We start from the raw sequence: 18655 nt of genomic DNA on the forward strand, positions 1-18655 counted from the left end.
AGCTGCATTCATAACAGACATGTAATTTTTCTTTTATTCCATTAGATTTAAAAATTCTTCAAAAAAGGCCTTTACGGGCCCCGGGGTGGCTCAGTTGGGTAAGTGTCTGCCTTTGGCTCAGGTCATGATTGACCTGACATCATGGGATCGAACCCAACATCAGGCTCCCTACTCAGCAGGAGAGTCTACTTCTCTTTCTCCCTCTCCTCCTGCTCATGTGTTCTCTCCCACTCAATCACACTCTCTCTCAAATAAGTATTTAAAAATAAAATGCTTTAAAAATCTTTTCCATTATTATACATTTAAAATACAAAGCTAATTTTTTACTTAATTACAGAGTTCCTATTTTGAGTGGAAGCACTGTATTAGACTCTATTTTAAAGGAAGTATAACAACTTTAAACACTGCAAACATCAAATTAAAAGAAAATTAGTGATTTACCTTTCATCATCTTCATTTTCACTAAAAGCTGTTTTAAAAACATTTATTCTTTCTACCAGTTGACTACAATCTTGTTTCATATCTAAATCCATGCTCTAAAAAATAAAAATAAAAATAAATCCATGCTCTAAAAAAAATTAAAAAGGTACAAAAAGTATCTTAAGGCTGTTACCAAAATTTATGAAAAACACACATTACAAAGATAAATGTTAACATATTATTACAAAGTTATCAACATAATCTAAGTGAAATCATTATTCTCTTTCAATTAAAATTCTTTTTAGTACTATATAACTAGTAGATCACAGCTAATATATAGATTTTTTTTAATATAATGGGGTAGCAATTACATGGCTAAATCAGCTCCTCTCAAAGTATAGTATGCAAGATGATTTCGGATTATTTACAAATGAACATTTTTCATTTAACATTTTAATAAGTGGAAATTATACAAGTGGTAAGATTAATGAAGGGAATATACAATGTAAAGAAGTTAAAGAGAATTTTAAAAGTGTATTACTACATATACTAATTAAGACCAAAAATTAAACTGGGAAGTAGAACTAAGAAAACTTGCACTTTTTATTCTTTTGTTAGAATTTGTTGTAAGTATGTTTCATTAAAATAAAGAGATTTTTAACACAATAAAGAGATATTAAAGGTAGATTAAGTTGAAGAGAAATATAAGGTTATTAGCAAATACTTGTCAAATAGCTACAGTAACTTCCAAAACAGTTATGGCTCATAAATCAAGTTTAGGCAAGTAATTTAAGCACTTAAGAAGGTCTACAAATTAACTTCATTTTATGAAGAAATCAGAGCAGTGACTAATGTTAAAACTTAGACTAAAGTAAGTATTTTGTCAAACAAAATCCAGAATAAATTATAATTGGGAAACTCAAAAATATAAACACACTCAATTATTGTATTCAACTGGCTCAAACTAATGATACCACATAAAGGATAGAAAAATTATAAATATTAACATTTATTAACTTGATTTTTAAATATTTCTTGATAAAACAAAGTAAATACTGCTTTGCCAAAAGTGTAGTACAAACAACTGTCAAAAGTACTTACATAATCTGTTCTGTACTACTTCAGAAACTTACATTGTTTAAGACAGTAAGAAGTGCTTGCACCAATCCACTACTGCACATTTCATATGGTGAAATTGTGTTTTCATCCTTCAAAAGTACAATTAGATTTTCTAAGGCTGTCTTCATTAAATCTCTCCATGTGTTCTCACTCTCAATACACTAAAAGAAAAGAAAAATTTTAATGAAGACAAAAATAACAAAAAAATAAACAGGTCTTAATATACTTAATTTATCACATCAATTACCAAGATAATAAGTTGGATATTAAATAAGAATAAGAGATTCAAATTATTAATGTAAATTCTATCTTTACTAGGGTCAGAAAAAAAATTTTTTTAGAGAAGGAAGAGGTAGGGAGAGTCAGAAAGGGAAAGAGAGATTCTTAAGCAGGCTCAATGCTGAGCGCAGAGCCCAACACAGTGTTCAATCTCACAGCCCTGAGATCATAAGCTGAGCCAAAATCAAGTCGGGATGTATAACCGACTGAGTCACCCAGGCACCCTGTGCACAAAACATTTTGTAAGGAAAAATTCTAAGTATTTTAGGCTTTACGGGCTAATATGGCCTCTGTCTCACTTACTCAACTCTGTCCTATAACCATGCCACCAAATGCCACCAAAGCAGTTACAGACAATATGGAAAAGAGTGAGCATGGCTATGAGCAATAAAACTACTTTTAGACACAGTCATTACATTTTCATGTAATTTTCATGTATCAGAAAATACTACTCTTACCTATGATTTGTTTTAAATCATTTAAAAACCATTCTTACCTCACAAAGCCATATAAAAATAGGTGGCAGGCCTAATTTAGCCCATAGGTGATAATTTGCTGACCCCTCATCAATACCCAAAATATAAAGGATAAAGGGGGGAAAAACTAAACTGAGATCAATGTGTCATAAAATCTAGAGGCTGAATAACATACTTGTCTATTTGTATGAAGTTCCCAAGATGACTCTAACTGAGTTGCTATGTTTCTGAGTGTTACCACTACTCCACGAGGCATGCTTTCAACAGCTTTAAAGTGGTCGTCATATAAATCTCGAGCCATAGTTCGTACCTGCAAAATTAAAATTGCAAATATGAATTTCCACAATTAATACTTTTAACAAATCTTTTACCTACATAGACATGTGCAACTTTTAAAATTAAGATTTTTGGGCAGCCTCGGCGGCCCAGTGGTTTAGTGCCACCTTCAGCCTAGGGCGTGATCCTGGAGACTCAGGATCGAGTCCCACGTCAGGCTCCCTGCATGGAGTCTGCTTTTCCCTCTGGCTCTGTCTCTGCCTCTCTCTCTCTCTCTCTCTCTCTCTGTGTCTCTCATGATTAAATAAATAAAATCTTTAAAAAAAAAAAAGATTAAGATTTTTGTGCCATTAGCAACTTCCAAAAAAATGTTACTACTTCTACTCATATACGTCAAAAGGTTCTAATGGCTGGAAAAGAGTTAGCACATTTAAGCAATATCAAATAAAAGAACTCATAATCTTAATTTTTGGTATATTTAACATTTTTTTTATTTTTTAATTTTTATTTATTTATGATAGTCACACAGAGAGAGAGAGAGAGGCAGAGACACAGGCAGAGGGAGAAGCAGGCTCCATGAACCGGGAGCCCGACGTGGGATTCGATCCCGGGTCTCCAGGATCACGCCCCGGGCCAAAGGCAGGCGCCAAACCGCTGCGCCACCCAGGGATCCCAATTTTTGGTATATTTAAACCTTGTATTCATATGCCAAAGAGGAGCTTAATTCATTTAAATCCACTTTAACAACATGTAAAAATTAACTTCTTTTTTTTTAATAAAAGTAACCTAATTACAGTAAACGAATTAGAAAATATAAATAAGAAAAAAAATTAAGCAACCTGTAATTCAATCAACTACAGTTGAACCTTTTTAACTTAAAAACCTAATTGGCTTTTATTCAATGATCCCTGAATTAGGCAGCTTTCCATCTAGTGAACAGAAAGGAACTCACCTAGATTTGAATCTTTTTAACATTCTGGGGTGTACTTTAAGTTTTATTCTTTTTTCTATGTATATCATTCACACAAAGTATATAGGACACTATATATATTTACATATTTAATCATAAGGAAGAATGACTACAGTTAGTTTGGGCACTAGTCACCTCTCATTTAAATTAATGTTATTTCAGCTTTTATGCCTCTTGAACCATGGAGGAACAGCAGCCATGGCTCTGCGCTATCCCACCACCGTGGCCTTCAACAAGGAACACAAGGTGACTATGAACATGAGTGAACCAAGGAATAGCCATTGCCATGGGCACCTCACCAAGCACACCAAGTTTGTGCAGGACATGATCTGAGAGATATGCAGCTTTGCCTCATTACCAGCAGCATGCCATGGAGCTACCCAAGGTCTCAAAGGACAAATGTACCCCCAAGTTTATCAAGGAAAGAGTGGGGACACCCATGTGTGCCAAGAGGAAGACAGCAGAGCTGAACAATGTCCTCGCAGCCATGAGGAAAGTAGCAACCAAGAAGGACTGAACCCCTCCCACTCTGTACATAAGAAAGCCTTTTTGGAACTTGAAAAAAATGAAAATAAAGATAAAATTTAAATTAATGTATCCCAGGCTTGGGTCTGACAAAATTTAGTACATACAGCCTTTAAAATTATTTGCTTAAATAATCTAAATTTAGGACTTATATAATTTCATTTAAATCACAAACTAACCTAGCATAACTCTAATAGAAAAAAAAGAATTCACTCCTGAAATGACTTTATAGTACTTTTTCATTCCATTTTGGTGTGCTTTTCAGAATCAAGAGGAAAGTAAGCTCCGAATATTAGACAACACTTAAGAAACTATGCATTTATGAAATAGTATTAATAAATTAAAGTGAAGGTTAAAATTAATAAATTATTTTTACCTAAAATCAGTATATTTTGATATGTACTACTTTCATCCCCAAAGAAAAGCCACACTGTCAATGAGTTATTACTGACTTTAAGAAACGGAATCAATAATCACGTATTTTTTTAAGAATATATTTTTTAAGAATAGGACTGAGACTATATTCTCTATGATTTACTTCTTCTGTATTGTGAAGTTTCAGTTCCCTTTGAATTTGGTTGGTTAATACAATCTATCAGGAATTACAAGAAATTTCTGAAATCGCTCAGTGGGAGGTTTATAAAAAATTACAGCTGCTCATTATTTGAGAATTCTATATTTGTGAATTCAACTACTCACTAGTATTTATTTGAAATCCCCAAATCAATACTTGCAGTGCTTTCATAGTCACTTGTGGACATTCACAGTGCAACAGAAACTTAGGAGCTGCCTCATGTGCATGTTCTCATGTAAGGTCAAACAAGGTGAATGCTACCTTCAAACAAATGTCATATTTGTGTTAGCTCTCTATAAACAAATGTCCTCTCCACACTCTATTTTGCGTTATGCATTTTTTAACATTTTTTGTGGTTTTGTTGATGCTTGCATTGTTTAAAATGGCCAACAAAATTAGTACTGAAGTGCTGTCCAGTATTCCTAAGCACGAGAAGAAGGACATGTGTGTTAGGAAAGCTTCATTCAGGCATGATAGTGCTACTGGCCAAAGTTCAGTGTTAACAAATCAATAATACACATTAAACATGATGTCTTTAAACAGAAAGATACAGAAGATTATGAATGGATCAGTTACAAAAATGTGACCAGAGCCTCAAATGAACCTAACCCTGTATTTCCTCTAAGAGCAATGGGTGGTTCAGTATTCACAGAAGCTTTACATAATACAACTACTGTGAATAATGAAAATGGACTGTATTTAGTTCAAATTCCTTTTAACATCTAATGGCTATCTTCAACTGAGATAATTCTTCCTCAAATGCCCGTAAGATACCATGAATTAGAAAGCACTTTTGACCTCACATTCTTTTTAAAAACAAAGAAGCAATCATGAAATAATAAATATAACTACAGAGGTAGTTTATTTATTTAGATATATCTATAAAAATAGTTCATTTATTTATTTAAATATTTTTTCCCCAAGGTCTAGCAACTGGAAATATTTTGAAGATGGCACACACATTAACAAATAGAAATGAAAACATAAACACGTTATATATAACTGCCCCAAATAAAGTCTACTACTACTATTTCTAAGGCTAAAGCCATAAAAAACACAGTAACCCCCCAAACCCAAACACCTAAAAGCACTCTTCATATACTGCACGAAAAAACTATTCTATGTAATTGTACAGGTAAAATAAAAATTTCTGCCATCAGAAAATACTGAATCTAATTATAATTGAGATTTTCTTTTTAAAAAATGAAAAATAAAAAAATAGATATAATAAAGATGGAAATAACACCAGCTTATATTTTTAAGTAATTTCTACATCCAACATGCGGCTCAAACTTAAAATCCCAAGATCAAGAGTCACATACTCTATGTACTGACCCAGTCAGGTATCCCTTGGCCTTATTTTGAAAAAAACAACCCATACTTAACAGATAGAATTTTAAAATTATTATTGTGATTTTGAAGGTGGAGTTAGTACTCCTATATCTTTTTGAAACAGTTATTTCATCTAAGATGACCATTAAATTAAACATCAAAATATCTGAATATAGAACCAGGCATTCAAGTTGCTTTATCATAAAGTATTTTAGATCAGGATTGTGAAATATAATGATGTATTTTCAATCCCACTTAAAGCAGGAGTTCAAAGTTTTTGTGACGTTAACAAGTCAAATCATTTACATTTTACTGTCTTACAAATTTTAATGTTTTACTGTTGGTGTTTAGCATGTATATAAAATTATAGGTAAATATATATGTATTGTGGAAAATAAAATGATGAGCACAGAAAAATAAAATGTTAGATTAGGGTAACTTGTGTTATCTGGCTCAATTTTTTAAATGCTTGCAATATACCAATGAAACCTTACCAAGTCAGTATAAAAGACAAAAAAAGAAAAAGCAAATTCCACAAATATACCTTTTGCTTTGTCTTTTCTAATTTAGATTTCAGTTTTCTGCCTCTTTTACCAGTCCAACCAGTCACAAATTCTGAACCTTAAAAAAAAAAAAAAGGATATTTCAAAGAATTTATTTTATTGCAATTTAAGATACTCATTTATTTTTTTCTCATTTATTCTTATCTGATAAACTTATATATTCTATATAACTTACCCAGAGAAGTTTCTGCAGTAAATGAATGTTTGGTTCCTCTATTAGATTCAAATACAAAACCAGGTAAATCTTCTTTCAATATTGTTGCTTGCTGACCATCTGAGTTATGAATAGCAATTTCTCCTTCTTTCAAACAAGTTAGTGACCAATTCCCTACAGTGAGTTTAGTGGGTCCTGGTGCTGAGAGTATAGGTTGACTTGAAGTAGATGGCTTTACTTGGCCTCGAGCTCTTTGTAACTTCTCTAAGAATTCACTTCTGCTTTCTATAAAGACAAAATGATTATTTTAAAACCTTATTATTTTCAAATATTCCTTTTTTTTATAAAAAGAAAACTACATATTGGAATATCTATTTTATATAAAAAAACTTAATTAGCAGAGTTTTATTCTTTAGTGTATGCTCACTGGTGTGATATATTTAGGTTCAGGTATAAAAGTAATCCTACAGCCATAATTTTTTTTAAAGTATAAGCCTTTTGGAAAAGACAACTTGAGACAGCTTTACACACATACAATTCATCATTACATCATAAGAGGTAGCTTTAAGTAAAAGATAAGAGAGATTAAAAGTAGATAATAGTGCTATTCCTTATCTCATGCAACAAAAGGGTATCTCTTAAATGCTTCCATGATACAACAGCTTTTCTCTGTTGGTATTCAACAAACTGGACATATGATTACCAAAAATGTGCTATTCTATGATGCAAAAATATTAGCAGAAGAACAAATCACCAAAATTATACAAACTTGTAAAACATTTTAATAGGAACAGAATATTACCTGAACTATCCGATCCACCTTCAGGACTACCACTTGAATACATGGTGGCTAGTTTCCCATCCAAGATAAATCTGAACCATCCATTACTGCCATTAGATAATTCCAAGGCTGCTGCATCACTCCATATATATAAGCAGTCCCTTCCCCTAATGATTGACCAGTCTCTCCAATGATATGGTTTACCCTGCTGCAGCTCTTTAGCATCCTCCTGTGGTTCATCCTCCTAAATGTATAAAATTATTCAATGAAACAAGGGAAGTAATATTTCAAATATTCACAGGTTTTTAAAAATATGTCCATATATCAAATTTAGAATTAAAACATGCTGGATATAATATTCAGTTCCTATAGTTTAATATGTATTTTGATTCAACTCGTTACCTACAGATAAATCTTACAAGTCCTAAAAATGTTAAGAAAGTCACATAAATAATGACCTAAGCTATAACATTTCCAGGTATATTGGTAGAGAAGACCAACAGATTAGGTCTACACATAACTAGCTAAATACCAAGGACTCTGGTAAACTCAGCACATCTCTGGGCCTAATTACTTGTAAAAAAAAAAAAAAAAAAAGGATATTTTCACTGGATCAATTTTATTCAATCCTAGAGGTCCAACACACTCACCAAAGATGCTTCTTAGGAATAAAATGTAACACCCTACCCTTAGCCAAGTGAATCAAATATACTGGATCATTTCTATAACCATAAAAAGCTTTTATAGCATGTTTAAAAGAAAAAACAATTTGTAAATATTGTTTTCCTAGCCTGACATCTTGAAAATTTTTGTGTTGATATTTAAGTATTGAAAATATTCATCATAAACATATATGAACGTGGTATGTGTGCACATGCATGTGTGTATGGTAAAGCACTTTTTTGTTTTCAAGATTTTATTTATTTTAGACAGAGAGAGAGTGAGCATGAGGAGGGGTAGGGGGTAGAGGGAAAGCGGACTCCTTGCTGAGCAGGAAGCCCGATGCAGGGTTCAATCCCAAGACCCTGAGATCATGACCCAAGCCCAACACAGATGCTTATTGCCTGAGCCACCCAGATATCCCTGGGTATAGCACTTTTAAACATCATAAAAATTTGTTATACTTAAAAAAATGTAAAACATTTTTTTAACACACACAAAAAAACAAGTAATTAGCTTAAACACTAAAATAAGATTGTAAAATACAGATTCCAAATTTTTCTATATCTAAGTAATTGTGCTCTAGGCCATGATGGGTTAACAAGTACCAAGACTTGTTTATCCACTGTAAACAACAAAAAGCTAGACAAAATATATGAAAAAGTGTCTTCAAACACTGGACAATATGCAACAAAGGACCATGATCCCCCAGAAAATAAAAACAAGTAAGGTAAGCCCCCTAGGTCCAGACACAAATTTCTGGCTAAGGTCTTAAGAAGAGGGAACACAAAAAAGAATCCAGCAGTATGATTTCAGGAAATAGAGGTCTGTGTTTTAAGAGGCAAAAGCATGGGATGCCTCGGTGGTTCAGCAGTTGAGTGCATGTGCCTTCGGCTCTGGGCATGATCCTGGAGTACCGGGATCAAGTCCTGCATCAGGTTCCCTGAAAAAGCCTTCTTCTGCCTCTGCCTGTGTCTCTGCCTCTTTCTTTCTGTGTCTCTCATGAATAAATAAACAAAATCTTAATAAAGAAGAAGAAGAAGAAGAAGAGGCAAAAGCAAACATATGGAGGATGAGTTCAAGACTAGGTACCCAAGCCAAAAAGGCCTCTAGAAATCTGCAAAGTGGTCACCATGAGTGTACAACAAGTACTAGACCACTAATTTCCAGGATGATACTCCATAAGGTTGGGCAAAGAACAAATGGAAAATTATAAGCTGAAAAATTCCCAGAGATCATACAAGGTAGTCAGACAATTGTATTCCAAATGCTGAAAAATTTCCAAATTTGATAAAAACTGTAATCCCAAAGATCAAAGAAAATTAAACAATCCCGAGCAGGGCTGGACATTCAAATGTGCACACATATACAAGCACACCAAGGACAACAAAGCATAGGAAAGTCAAATTGCTTAAAATCATAAGAACAGCCAGAGGAAGAAAAAGATGTTGTTAGAATAGATTATGTTATGTACCAAAGAATTAAGATGAGAAATAAAGTGAATTTCTCAATGGAGAATATGCACATCAGGTGACAATGGACCATCTCTCAAAGTGCTAGAAATGATTAGCCAAAAGTCCTTGTAGGCACTGAAAATATCCATCAAAAATGAAGGCCAAATAAAATATTTTCAGACAAAATCTCAATTTTCTGGGTTGTCTGCTCATTTTCTACGATTTTTATTATTTAGAGACAGCACAAGTAGAGGGAGGGGCAAAAGGAGAGACAGAAAGAGAGACTGAATACCTCAAGCACACTCCACACTGAGCATGGAGCCCAACATGGGGCTTTATCATGACCTGAGCTGAAACCAAGAGTCAGACACTCAACCAATGAGCCACACAAACACCTAGTCTTTTCCCTTTCCAAGCAATGTATCTTAAAGAACAGAAGATTAATTTTGATAAACTATAATTTACTAATGTTTTTTGGTCCTTGTATAGTATAACCTTTTTATTATTTATAAGTAATCTCTATACCCAATGCGGTGGGTAAACTCACAACCCCGAAATCAAGAATCAGATGTTCTTCTAACTGAGCAGCCAGGCACCCCATAGTATAACTTTTTAGGGTTCTATTTGAGAAATCTTTGTCAAGATCAAGATCAGTGAGATTTTCCTTTTCCACTAGAAGTTTTATAATGTTAACCCATACATTTCAGTCTATTATTCATTTCCTGTTAATTTTTTATGTGGTACCTAATGTATAATCAAAATTTCTTTTTTGTGTATGTATCTACTTCTTCAAGCATGAGTTTTTGAAAAGATCATCCTTTCCTCATTGAACTGCCTTAGCACTCTGGTTGAAAATCAACTGACCATGTATCCATCCATGAACCATTAGCCTGTCTTTATACCATTACACCACACTTTTTTGATCACTTTGTTGACAGCGATGGCTGTCCTTCAACTTCTTTTTGATGTTGCTTTAGCTATTCTAGGACCCTAGAATTTTCATATGAATGTTAGAATTTTCTTGTTAATTTCTACAAAAAGAATTGCTGGGGATCTGTAGAACTGTAACATATTTCTTTTTTTTTTAAAGATTTTACTTAAATTCAGTATAGTTAACATACAGTGTAATAGGAGTTTCAAGTGTACAATACAGTGATTCAATACTCCCATACAACACCTACTGATCATCACAAGTACACTCTTTAATCCTCATCACCTATTTCACCCATCCCCTTACCCATCTCCCTTCTGATAAGCATCTGTTTTCTATAGTTAAGAGTCTGATTCTTGGTGTGTCTTTTCCCCTTCTTTGCTTGTTTTGTTTCTTAAATTCCACATATGAGTGAAATCATGATATTTTGAAACTATTTCTTGAATAGAAGAATTCTAGGGGGATGAACTCAAATAACACCTTTTATTTTGTTTTGTAGTTAAATCCCTTAGATCTCTCAAGTAATTTAGGAATTATCTAAGGGCGCCTGGGTGACATAACTGGTTAAAGCTTACAGCACCCAGTTTCTGCTCAGGTCGTGAACTGAAGGTCATGAGATCCAGCCTCGACCTGGGCTCCACGCACAGCACAGAGTTCGCTTCAGATTCTCTCTCCCTCTGCCCCTCCCAACTTGTGCAAGCTCTCTCTCAAATAAATAAATCCTTAAAAAATTTTAAAAGTAATCTCTCCCTCTCCTCCCACTCTTGCTCACCCTCTCAGGATTCTATGATTAACCTCTCATACTCTACCATAACCTCAAAAATATTACCATTCTGTCACTAATATATAGAAAGCAATCACTAATTTAGGACTAAATCAGTGCTGGAATCAGTAGGGACAGATTAGGTATACTTAGAATTTGTAATCTAAGGCAAGAATTATCAATGGATACAGAAACTCATGGATATATATTTAATGAGTAACAGCATATTGACAAGCAGCCCCACAAATTACTTATTACAAAAGAAAAAAGAGTAACTCTATGATAAAGAAACCAAGCACAGATAAACATAACGAAGTGATCCAAGTTAACATCATTGGTAAGAAAGCAGATACGATGTGTGTCTAAGAGAAGACACATTATGCATTGAGATAATATAACATCTCCTCTGTAGTCATCTTGCTAAAAACTCACAACCTGAATCTAATCACATGGAAACACAAATGCAAAGAAGGGTCGCTGCCCAAATTAACTGGTCTGTCCTCTTCACAAATGCCAAGGCTATGAAAGCAAAAGGCTAAGTTCTCATAAACATGATAACTAAATGTCATAATACATGCTCCTGGATTGGATTCTGGACCAGGGGGAAAAAAAATACTATTGAGGAAACAGTAAATTTGGTCTTTGAGTTAGACATCGGTTTTTTGATGAAGTTTAGGTTTTTATTTTTTTTTTTTAGATTTTATTTATTTATTCATGAGACACAGAGAGAGAGAGAGAGAGAGAGAGGCAGAGGGAGAAACAGGCTCTACGCAGGGAGCCCGACATGGGACTCGATCCCAGGTCCCCAGGATCAGGCCCTGGGCTGAAGGCGGCGCTAAACCGCTAAGCCACCCGGGCTGCCCGAAGTTTACGTTTTTAAAAGGGGCACTATATATCCATCTTTCCTCAAATAATATTTCATTGTTTGTTTTTTACAGTAAGCTCCAGGCCCAGTAGTAGAGTGCAACGTGGAGCTTGAACTCATGACCCCAAGATCAAGACATGAGTTGAAATCAAGAGTCAGACATTTAAAGTGTCTAAGCCACCCAGGTGCCCCTTAAAGATTTCATTTTTAAGTAATCTTTACATCCAACACGGGGCTCAAACTTAGAACCCCAAGTTCAAGAGTTGCAAACAGAGCCAGCCAGGTGCCCCTCAAATAGTATTTCTTAAATGTGTGTACGTTTACACAAACACACACAGTATCTGTCTAAATAAAGCAAATAGGGCAAAATGTCAATAATTAGTGAATTTATAAAGAATACTCTGATACTCTATTTGTAATTTTTCTGTAAGTTTTAAATTTTATCAATATATTTTTTTAAAATAACGAAATTTCTGGGGGCATCTGGGTGGCTCAGTCGGTTAAGCATCCAACTCTTGGTTTTGGCTTGGGTCATGATCTTGAAGTTGTGGGATTAACCCCCACACTGGGCTCCACGCTCAGCACAAAGAGTCTGCTTGAGATTTTCTCTCTCCCTTCCTTCCCCACTCCTCCCTGCTCACACTCTTTTTTTCTCTAAAATAAATAAATAAGGGGATCCCTGGGTGGCTCAGCGGTTTAGCGCCTGCCTTGGCCCAAGCAAGGCGTGATCCTGGAGTCCTGGGATCAAGTCCCATGTCGGGCTCCCTGCATGGAGCCTGCTTCTCCCTCTGCCTGTGTCTTTGCCTCTCTCTCTCTCTCTCTCATGAGTAAATAAAACCTTTAAAAAATAAAAATAAATAAATAAATAAATAAATAAATAAATAAATAAATAAATAGAATCTTAAAAAAAATTGAGTAACCAAGTTTTTAAAGCTTATAATACTACTTCATATTGCCATTATTTTGTCAAAAGCCATCACAGGTTAGAACTAGATTTCCTCAAAAGAAATCCTATTCCTGATAACACTGCAATCAACATCACTCACTTTTTCTGGTTTTGATTCCTCTTCATTCTCATCATCAGAGGAAGGACCTGCCAAAGTTGATACTTTGCTGATTACACCAAGTCTTGCTAGCTGATCCAAAAAAATATCACCACCTTTATCTACCAAATCTCTTATGATCTGCAAAGCCAGCAAGTGGCCATCATCATCATCCTGGGAGAAAAGAAAAAGGAAATTAAGGAAAAATAATAAAAATAAGTTTAGTTGCCTGAAATAGACAAATGCAATAATTTCACAGACAAAAGGATTTACTGATATTAGGACAAAAGTGAAATTATTTTACTGACCACTGTCTAAAGGGAATTAAAGCTACAGGAGTTTCAAAAAAAGACAAAAATCTGACCTCTTGATCAAGGACCGTTGCAGTGATTTCCACTAGTACAGTAGGCAAATTGTGACCAACATCAGAATCACAAACTTCTTTTAAAAGTGCTTCAGAGCAAAAATGAATCATTTTCCTAATCAGAGCAAGACTTGCCTTCCTTAAAAAATAAAAAATAAATAAAAAAAGAATTTTAGGAAGCCAGGATAAGAACCTAAAATAAAACAAAATGCAACTATACATTAAACATAACAAAAACATCCACTGGTAAATTTTATATACTCTTGCTGAAAAGTACACTTAATAAAAGTATACAAAAAAATAAAATACCAGCACTAGTTTATGTTCATTTTTTAAGCAATTTCATTTATTTTCTATTGTTAAAATAGTGAACTAATGAACTATTAACTATTTAACTTTAAATAGTTAATAAACATGTGATAGGATTAGAAAATCAGTAAGGAATAATGCAATTACTAAGAAAATAAATTATATAAATAACTATCTTAAAATTTCCTATAACCCAAAACACAAAGCTGTAAGTTAAAACATCTGGTAGTTTATACAGATCAAATTTCAAATCTGTCTTTTGTCAAATTTAAGCCCACAGTCCTTATAACTATGTCATCATATAAACGAAAATAAGACATTACAGTAACTCCCATTCCCCTAAATATTTCCACTGTTAAAAATCTGGAATGTCTCCTTTTCCTTTTTATATTGCTTTGCTCAGAACATAGATACTCAATAAAGTCATTCAAACTACCCTCAGTTTTATAACAAGGAATCTGTTCTTTTAAAATAAACACATATCCACACACATTTAAATTGTAATAGACTAAAAGAAGAGTGGTCTATTACGTTAAAGACAACAGTTCATTTAACACAAATAATTCTGAGTATGTAACAATGTCTTAGGCACGGAGCTATAGGTATCATTAACTTTGAGATAACTTCCACAAGGATGGAGAGGCAAAATTGCTAATTAAGTCCAAGAAAGGCCTGTGACACATGTATTTTTTCAGCATGTGGTCCCTACTCGATGTATATCATAACACTCTCTAGCTGAAATTCGTAACACTATACATTCAAGGAAAAAAGTATTATAAATTCAAGTACATTATAGAAAATGGTAGGCAAATGGAGGGCAAACTGCTCTAACAGGATTAGTTCCTTCCAATTTTTGCTAATGACTATTTATATTTGATTGTCAAATCAGTATTTACATTTAGTAGTTTTATATTGCGATTTATTTCAATTAAAAGAGCATAAAAAGGGTGCCAGAGTGGCTCAGTAGGTTAAGCATCTGCCTTCAGCTCAAGTCATGATGCCAGGATCCTGGCTGGGATCGAGCCTCACATCAGACTCCCCGCTCTCCCTCTCCCTCTGCTGCTCACCCTGCTCTCTCGCTCTCTCTCTCTCTGAAATAAATAAAATCTTAAAAGCAAACAAACAAAAAAACCACAACATACAAATGTTTATATGTTGGGATGCCCAGGTGGATCAACGGTTGAGCGTCTGCCTTCGGCTCAGGGCATGAACCTGGGGTCCCGGAATTGAGTCCAACATCGGGCTCCCTGCAAGGAGCCTGCTTCTCCCTCTGCCTATGTCTCTGCCTCTCTCTCTGTGTCTCTCATGAATAAATAAAAAAATCTTTAAAAAAAAAAGTTTGTATGTTATATCTGTTACTATTATTCTAAGCCATTATGAGCCAGGAATCCTATGTATTTTAAAAACATTACACTTCCTTTAATCCATGCAACAAATCCCTATGAGGCAGGTTCTATTGGCTCAGTTTTAAAGATAAAGAAAGTGAGACAAAGAAAGTTAAGTACGTCTACTAAAGTAGACTACTAAGGGTTAATAAATTACAGAGCCTAACTCAAACTTACCTCTTAACTAGTACACTATGCATAATACCTTACAGAACATAAAGTTTTCCTTTTTTTCTTTAAGGCTTTATTTATTCATGAGAGACACAGAGAAAAAGGTAAAGACACAGGCAGAGGGAGGAGCAGGAACCCTGCAGGGAACCTGATGCGAGACTTGATCCCAGGACCCAGGGAACACGACCTGAGCCAAAGGCAGACACTCAACCACTGAGCCACCCAGGTGTCCCGCAAACTGATTTTTAAAAAGCCTATTAAGGGGAATCCCTGGGTTGCTCAGCAGTTTGGCACCTGCCTTTGGTCCAGGGCACGATCCTGGAGTCCCGGGATCGAGTCCCGCATCGGGCTCCCAGCGTGGAGCCTGCTTCTCCCTCTGCCTGTGTCTCTGCCTCTCTCTCTATCATGAATGAATAAATAAAATCTTTGAAAAAATAAATAAATAAAAAATAAAAAGCCTATTAAGCAACAACATGGATGACCTTGAGGGTATTATGCTAAGTAAAAACTGCCAGAGAAGGACAACTATTACATGGTATCACACATATAGAATCTGAAACAAAAGTCAACGCACAGAAACAGAGTAGGAAAGTGGTTGCCACCTGCTGAGGGTAAGGGAATTCTAACATAAGTTCTGAGGATCTGGGATCCCTGGGTGGCGCAGCGGTTTAGCGCCCACCTTTGGCCCAGGGCGCGATCCTGGAGACCCAGGATTGAATCCCACGTCGGGCTCCTGGTGCATGGAGCCTGCTTCTCCCTCTGCCTGTGTCTCTGCCTCTCTCTGTCTCTGTCTCTCTCTCTGTGACTATCATAAATAAATAAAAATTAAAAAAAAAAGTTCTGAGGATCTAATGTTATAACTATAACTTGTAGCACTGTATTGTGTAACTAAAATGTAGAAGAGAGCAGAACTTAAATGTTCTCACACATACACAAAAAAAGATAAACATGTGATAGATGTATTAATAACTAGATAGGAATAATTCTTTCACATGGTATAAATCACCATGACATACACTTAAAATATCCTATGATTTTAGGTAAATTATACCTCAGTAATTATACGTAACATTTTTCCAAGTTAGTTTCTTGAACACTGTGCTCTTTGGCTCATTTATTTAAACTGGCTCTTGTATTTTTTTTTACCAAAAATTTGTGCTGTTTTAAAAAATAGTACTCTTTTGTATTAAAAAAAATAGTATCCTTTGGTCACACTTGCTAACAAAAAAATACCAATTTGTTGGTCTATTTATTTGGATTATGAGTTTATATTATTGGCACCTTTTTGGCTGTGGGTAGTATTGTTTCTGTGAAGTAGTTTGTCATAGTTTTACATAGACTAAATTAAATGACAACTGAGATAAATTTAATGACAGTACTAAAACAAACAAGCTTTGAAAGACATTCTTATCAAATTCTGATAAACATTCAAAAACATTTTTTTGTTTTCCTAAAGCTTATTTATTTTAAATTCACCTAGAATTTGTTTAGATATACAGCTAAAGGATTAAGGTGATACTTTTAAAATCAAACCACAAATCATACATTCTAATACCATTTAATAATCCTCCATCTTTCAAATGACCTATGAAATGTCCACTGTAACACATTCAATTCCTATATATATTATTGGCTCTATTTGGGGGGGCGAGACTATTGCACTGACTTATAAACTCTCATGCTGGTTATCATAAAGATTTAATTACTTAAGCTTACACTAGATCTTCAGATTTTCCTTTAATAATCTCATCTTTGGGACAGCCTGGGTGGCTCAGTGGTTAAGCGCCTGCCCCTGGCTCAGGGCGTGATCCGCGGTCTTAGGATCGATTCCCACATTGGGCTCCCTGCTTGAAGCCTGCTCCTCCCTCTGCCTGTGTCTCTGCCTTTCACTCTCTGTCTTTCATGAACAAATAAATAAAATCTTAAGAAATAAAATAAAATGCCTATAACAGTATGTAAGTTTGTTCATAGCATATCATTCATTAAAAATAAAAGATAATTGCTATTCTGTTTGAAAGCCTTTTATTAATCTATCATCTGCTCTGAGCAGACACTGTGCATTATAAAATACTGACAGATAATGGCTAAAGTTCATACATACAGACCCGCCTTTAATTGTCTGACCAGAATATATATGTGGACTCTTCTAAACAAACTTTAAAATGAAATGGTAAAAAAATAAAATAAAAAAATCAGGTTGCAACCTATGCCTTCTTGTTTTTAATTTTTAAAAATATTGTTAAATAATTTTTTTAAAGATTTTATTTATTTATCACGAGAGACAGAGAGAGAGAGAGGCAGAAACATAGACAGAGGGAGACACAGGCTCCATGCAGAAAGCCTGATGTGAGACTCAATCCCCGGGACGCCTGAGCCAAAAGTAGACACTCAACTGCTGAGCCACTCAGGCATCCCTATTGCTAAATAATTTTTAATGAACTTTTTTCAAATACCTCTAAAATATTAGGCACTAAGACAACACTTCATACATATCTAATTTTTATTCTCAAACCTACAGAGAATTTAATGTAATTATTTTCACCTTAGAGATAAACCAATTAAAGAAGTTAAGTACCTTTCTCATGGCCATATATTTAGAAGTGGTAACCTTGGCATTTGGACCCACTCTACATGGATTCCAGAGTCTGACATCTTAACTAGGTTTATGCTTTCTTACCCGCCACAATTAAATGTGTCTAATTATCACCTGGAGAATTTAGGATTGCATATACTCAAACTAAAATTGTATTTAGACAATCATTGAAATATTTATTTCATAAGTACAATATGTTTATTATAGAAACTTTAGAAAACACAACGAAAAGAAGAGAAAAAAAAACCCACCTGTAATTCCAATCCTCAATCCTGAAACTTTAAGAGTGAAAGAAAATAACCATCTAGGGGAACTCGGGTGGCTCAGTCAGTTACTTACACATCTGAATCTTGATTTCAGTTCAGGTCATGAGCTCAGAGTCAAGGGATAGAGGAGTCCCACATCAGGCTCTGAGCTCAGCAGGGAGTCTGCTGGAGATTCTCTCTTTTTCTGTTCCCCTCTGCCCTTCTGCCTCTCCCCTCCATCCCCCAGCCCCCTGTGCTCATGCTCACTCACTCTCTAAATAAATCTAGAAAGAAAGAAAGAAAGAAAGAAAGAAAGAAAGAAAGAAAGAAAGAAAGAAAGAAAGAAAGGAAGGAAGGAAGGAAGGAAGGAAGGAAGGAAGGAAGGAAGGAAGGAAAGGAAAGA

General features: G+C 34.7%; 2 protein-coding genes across 10 annotated transcripts in view; one reads left to right on the forward strand and one right to left on the reverse strand.

Moving 5' to 3' along the window:
• HECTD1 (HECT domain E3 ubiquitin protein ligase 1) overlaps positions 1-18655 on the reverse strand; it is a 93927-nt gene that overhangs the window by 38264 nt on the left and 37008 nt on the right. For all 9 annotated transcript variants that reach the window (XM_035720137.2, XM_035720136.2, XM_025443883.3 and 6 more), the window contains exons 11-18: positions 13550-13688; positions 13189-13359; positions 7491-7713; positions 6710-6973; positions 6516-6592; positions 2470-2604; positions 1554-1700; positions 442-536 (exon numbers count right to left, since the gene is read on the reverse strand). In XM_035720137.2, coding sequence (XP_035576030.1) covers positions 442-536; positions 1554-1700; positions 2470-2604; positions 6516-6592; positions 6710-6973; positions 7491-7713; positions 13189-13359; positions 13550-13688 — 1251 coding nt within the window. The remainder of the gene's footprint in view (positions 1-441; positions 537-1553; positions 1701-2469; positions 2605-6515; positions 6593-6709; positions 6974-7490; positions 7714-13188; positions 13360-13549; positions 13689-18655) is intronic.
• On the forward strand, positions 3705-6397 carry LOC112657759 (60S ribosomal protein L36-like). Its single transcript, XM_035720140.2, is given in 2 exon segments — positions 3705-3894; positions 3896-6397. Coding segments are annotated over 2 exon segments (318 nt in total). The 5' UTR covers positions 3705-3738; the 3' UTR covers positions 4058-6397.

The sequence above is a fragment of the Canis lupus genome, chromosome 8, assembly GCF_003254725.2.
Source record: "Canis lupus dingo isolate Sandy chromosome 8, ASM325472v2, whole genome shotgun sequence".
Classification (NCBI taxonomy): Eukaryota; Metazoa; Chordata; class Mammalia; order Carnivora; family Canidae; genus Canis; species Canis lupus.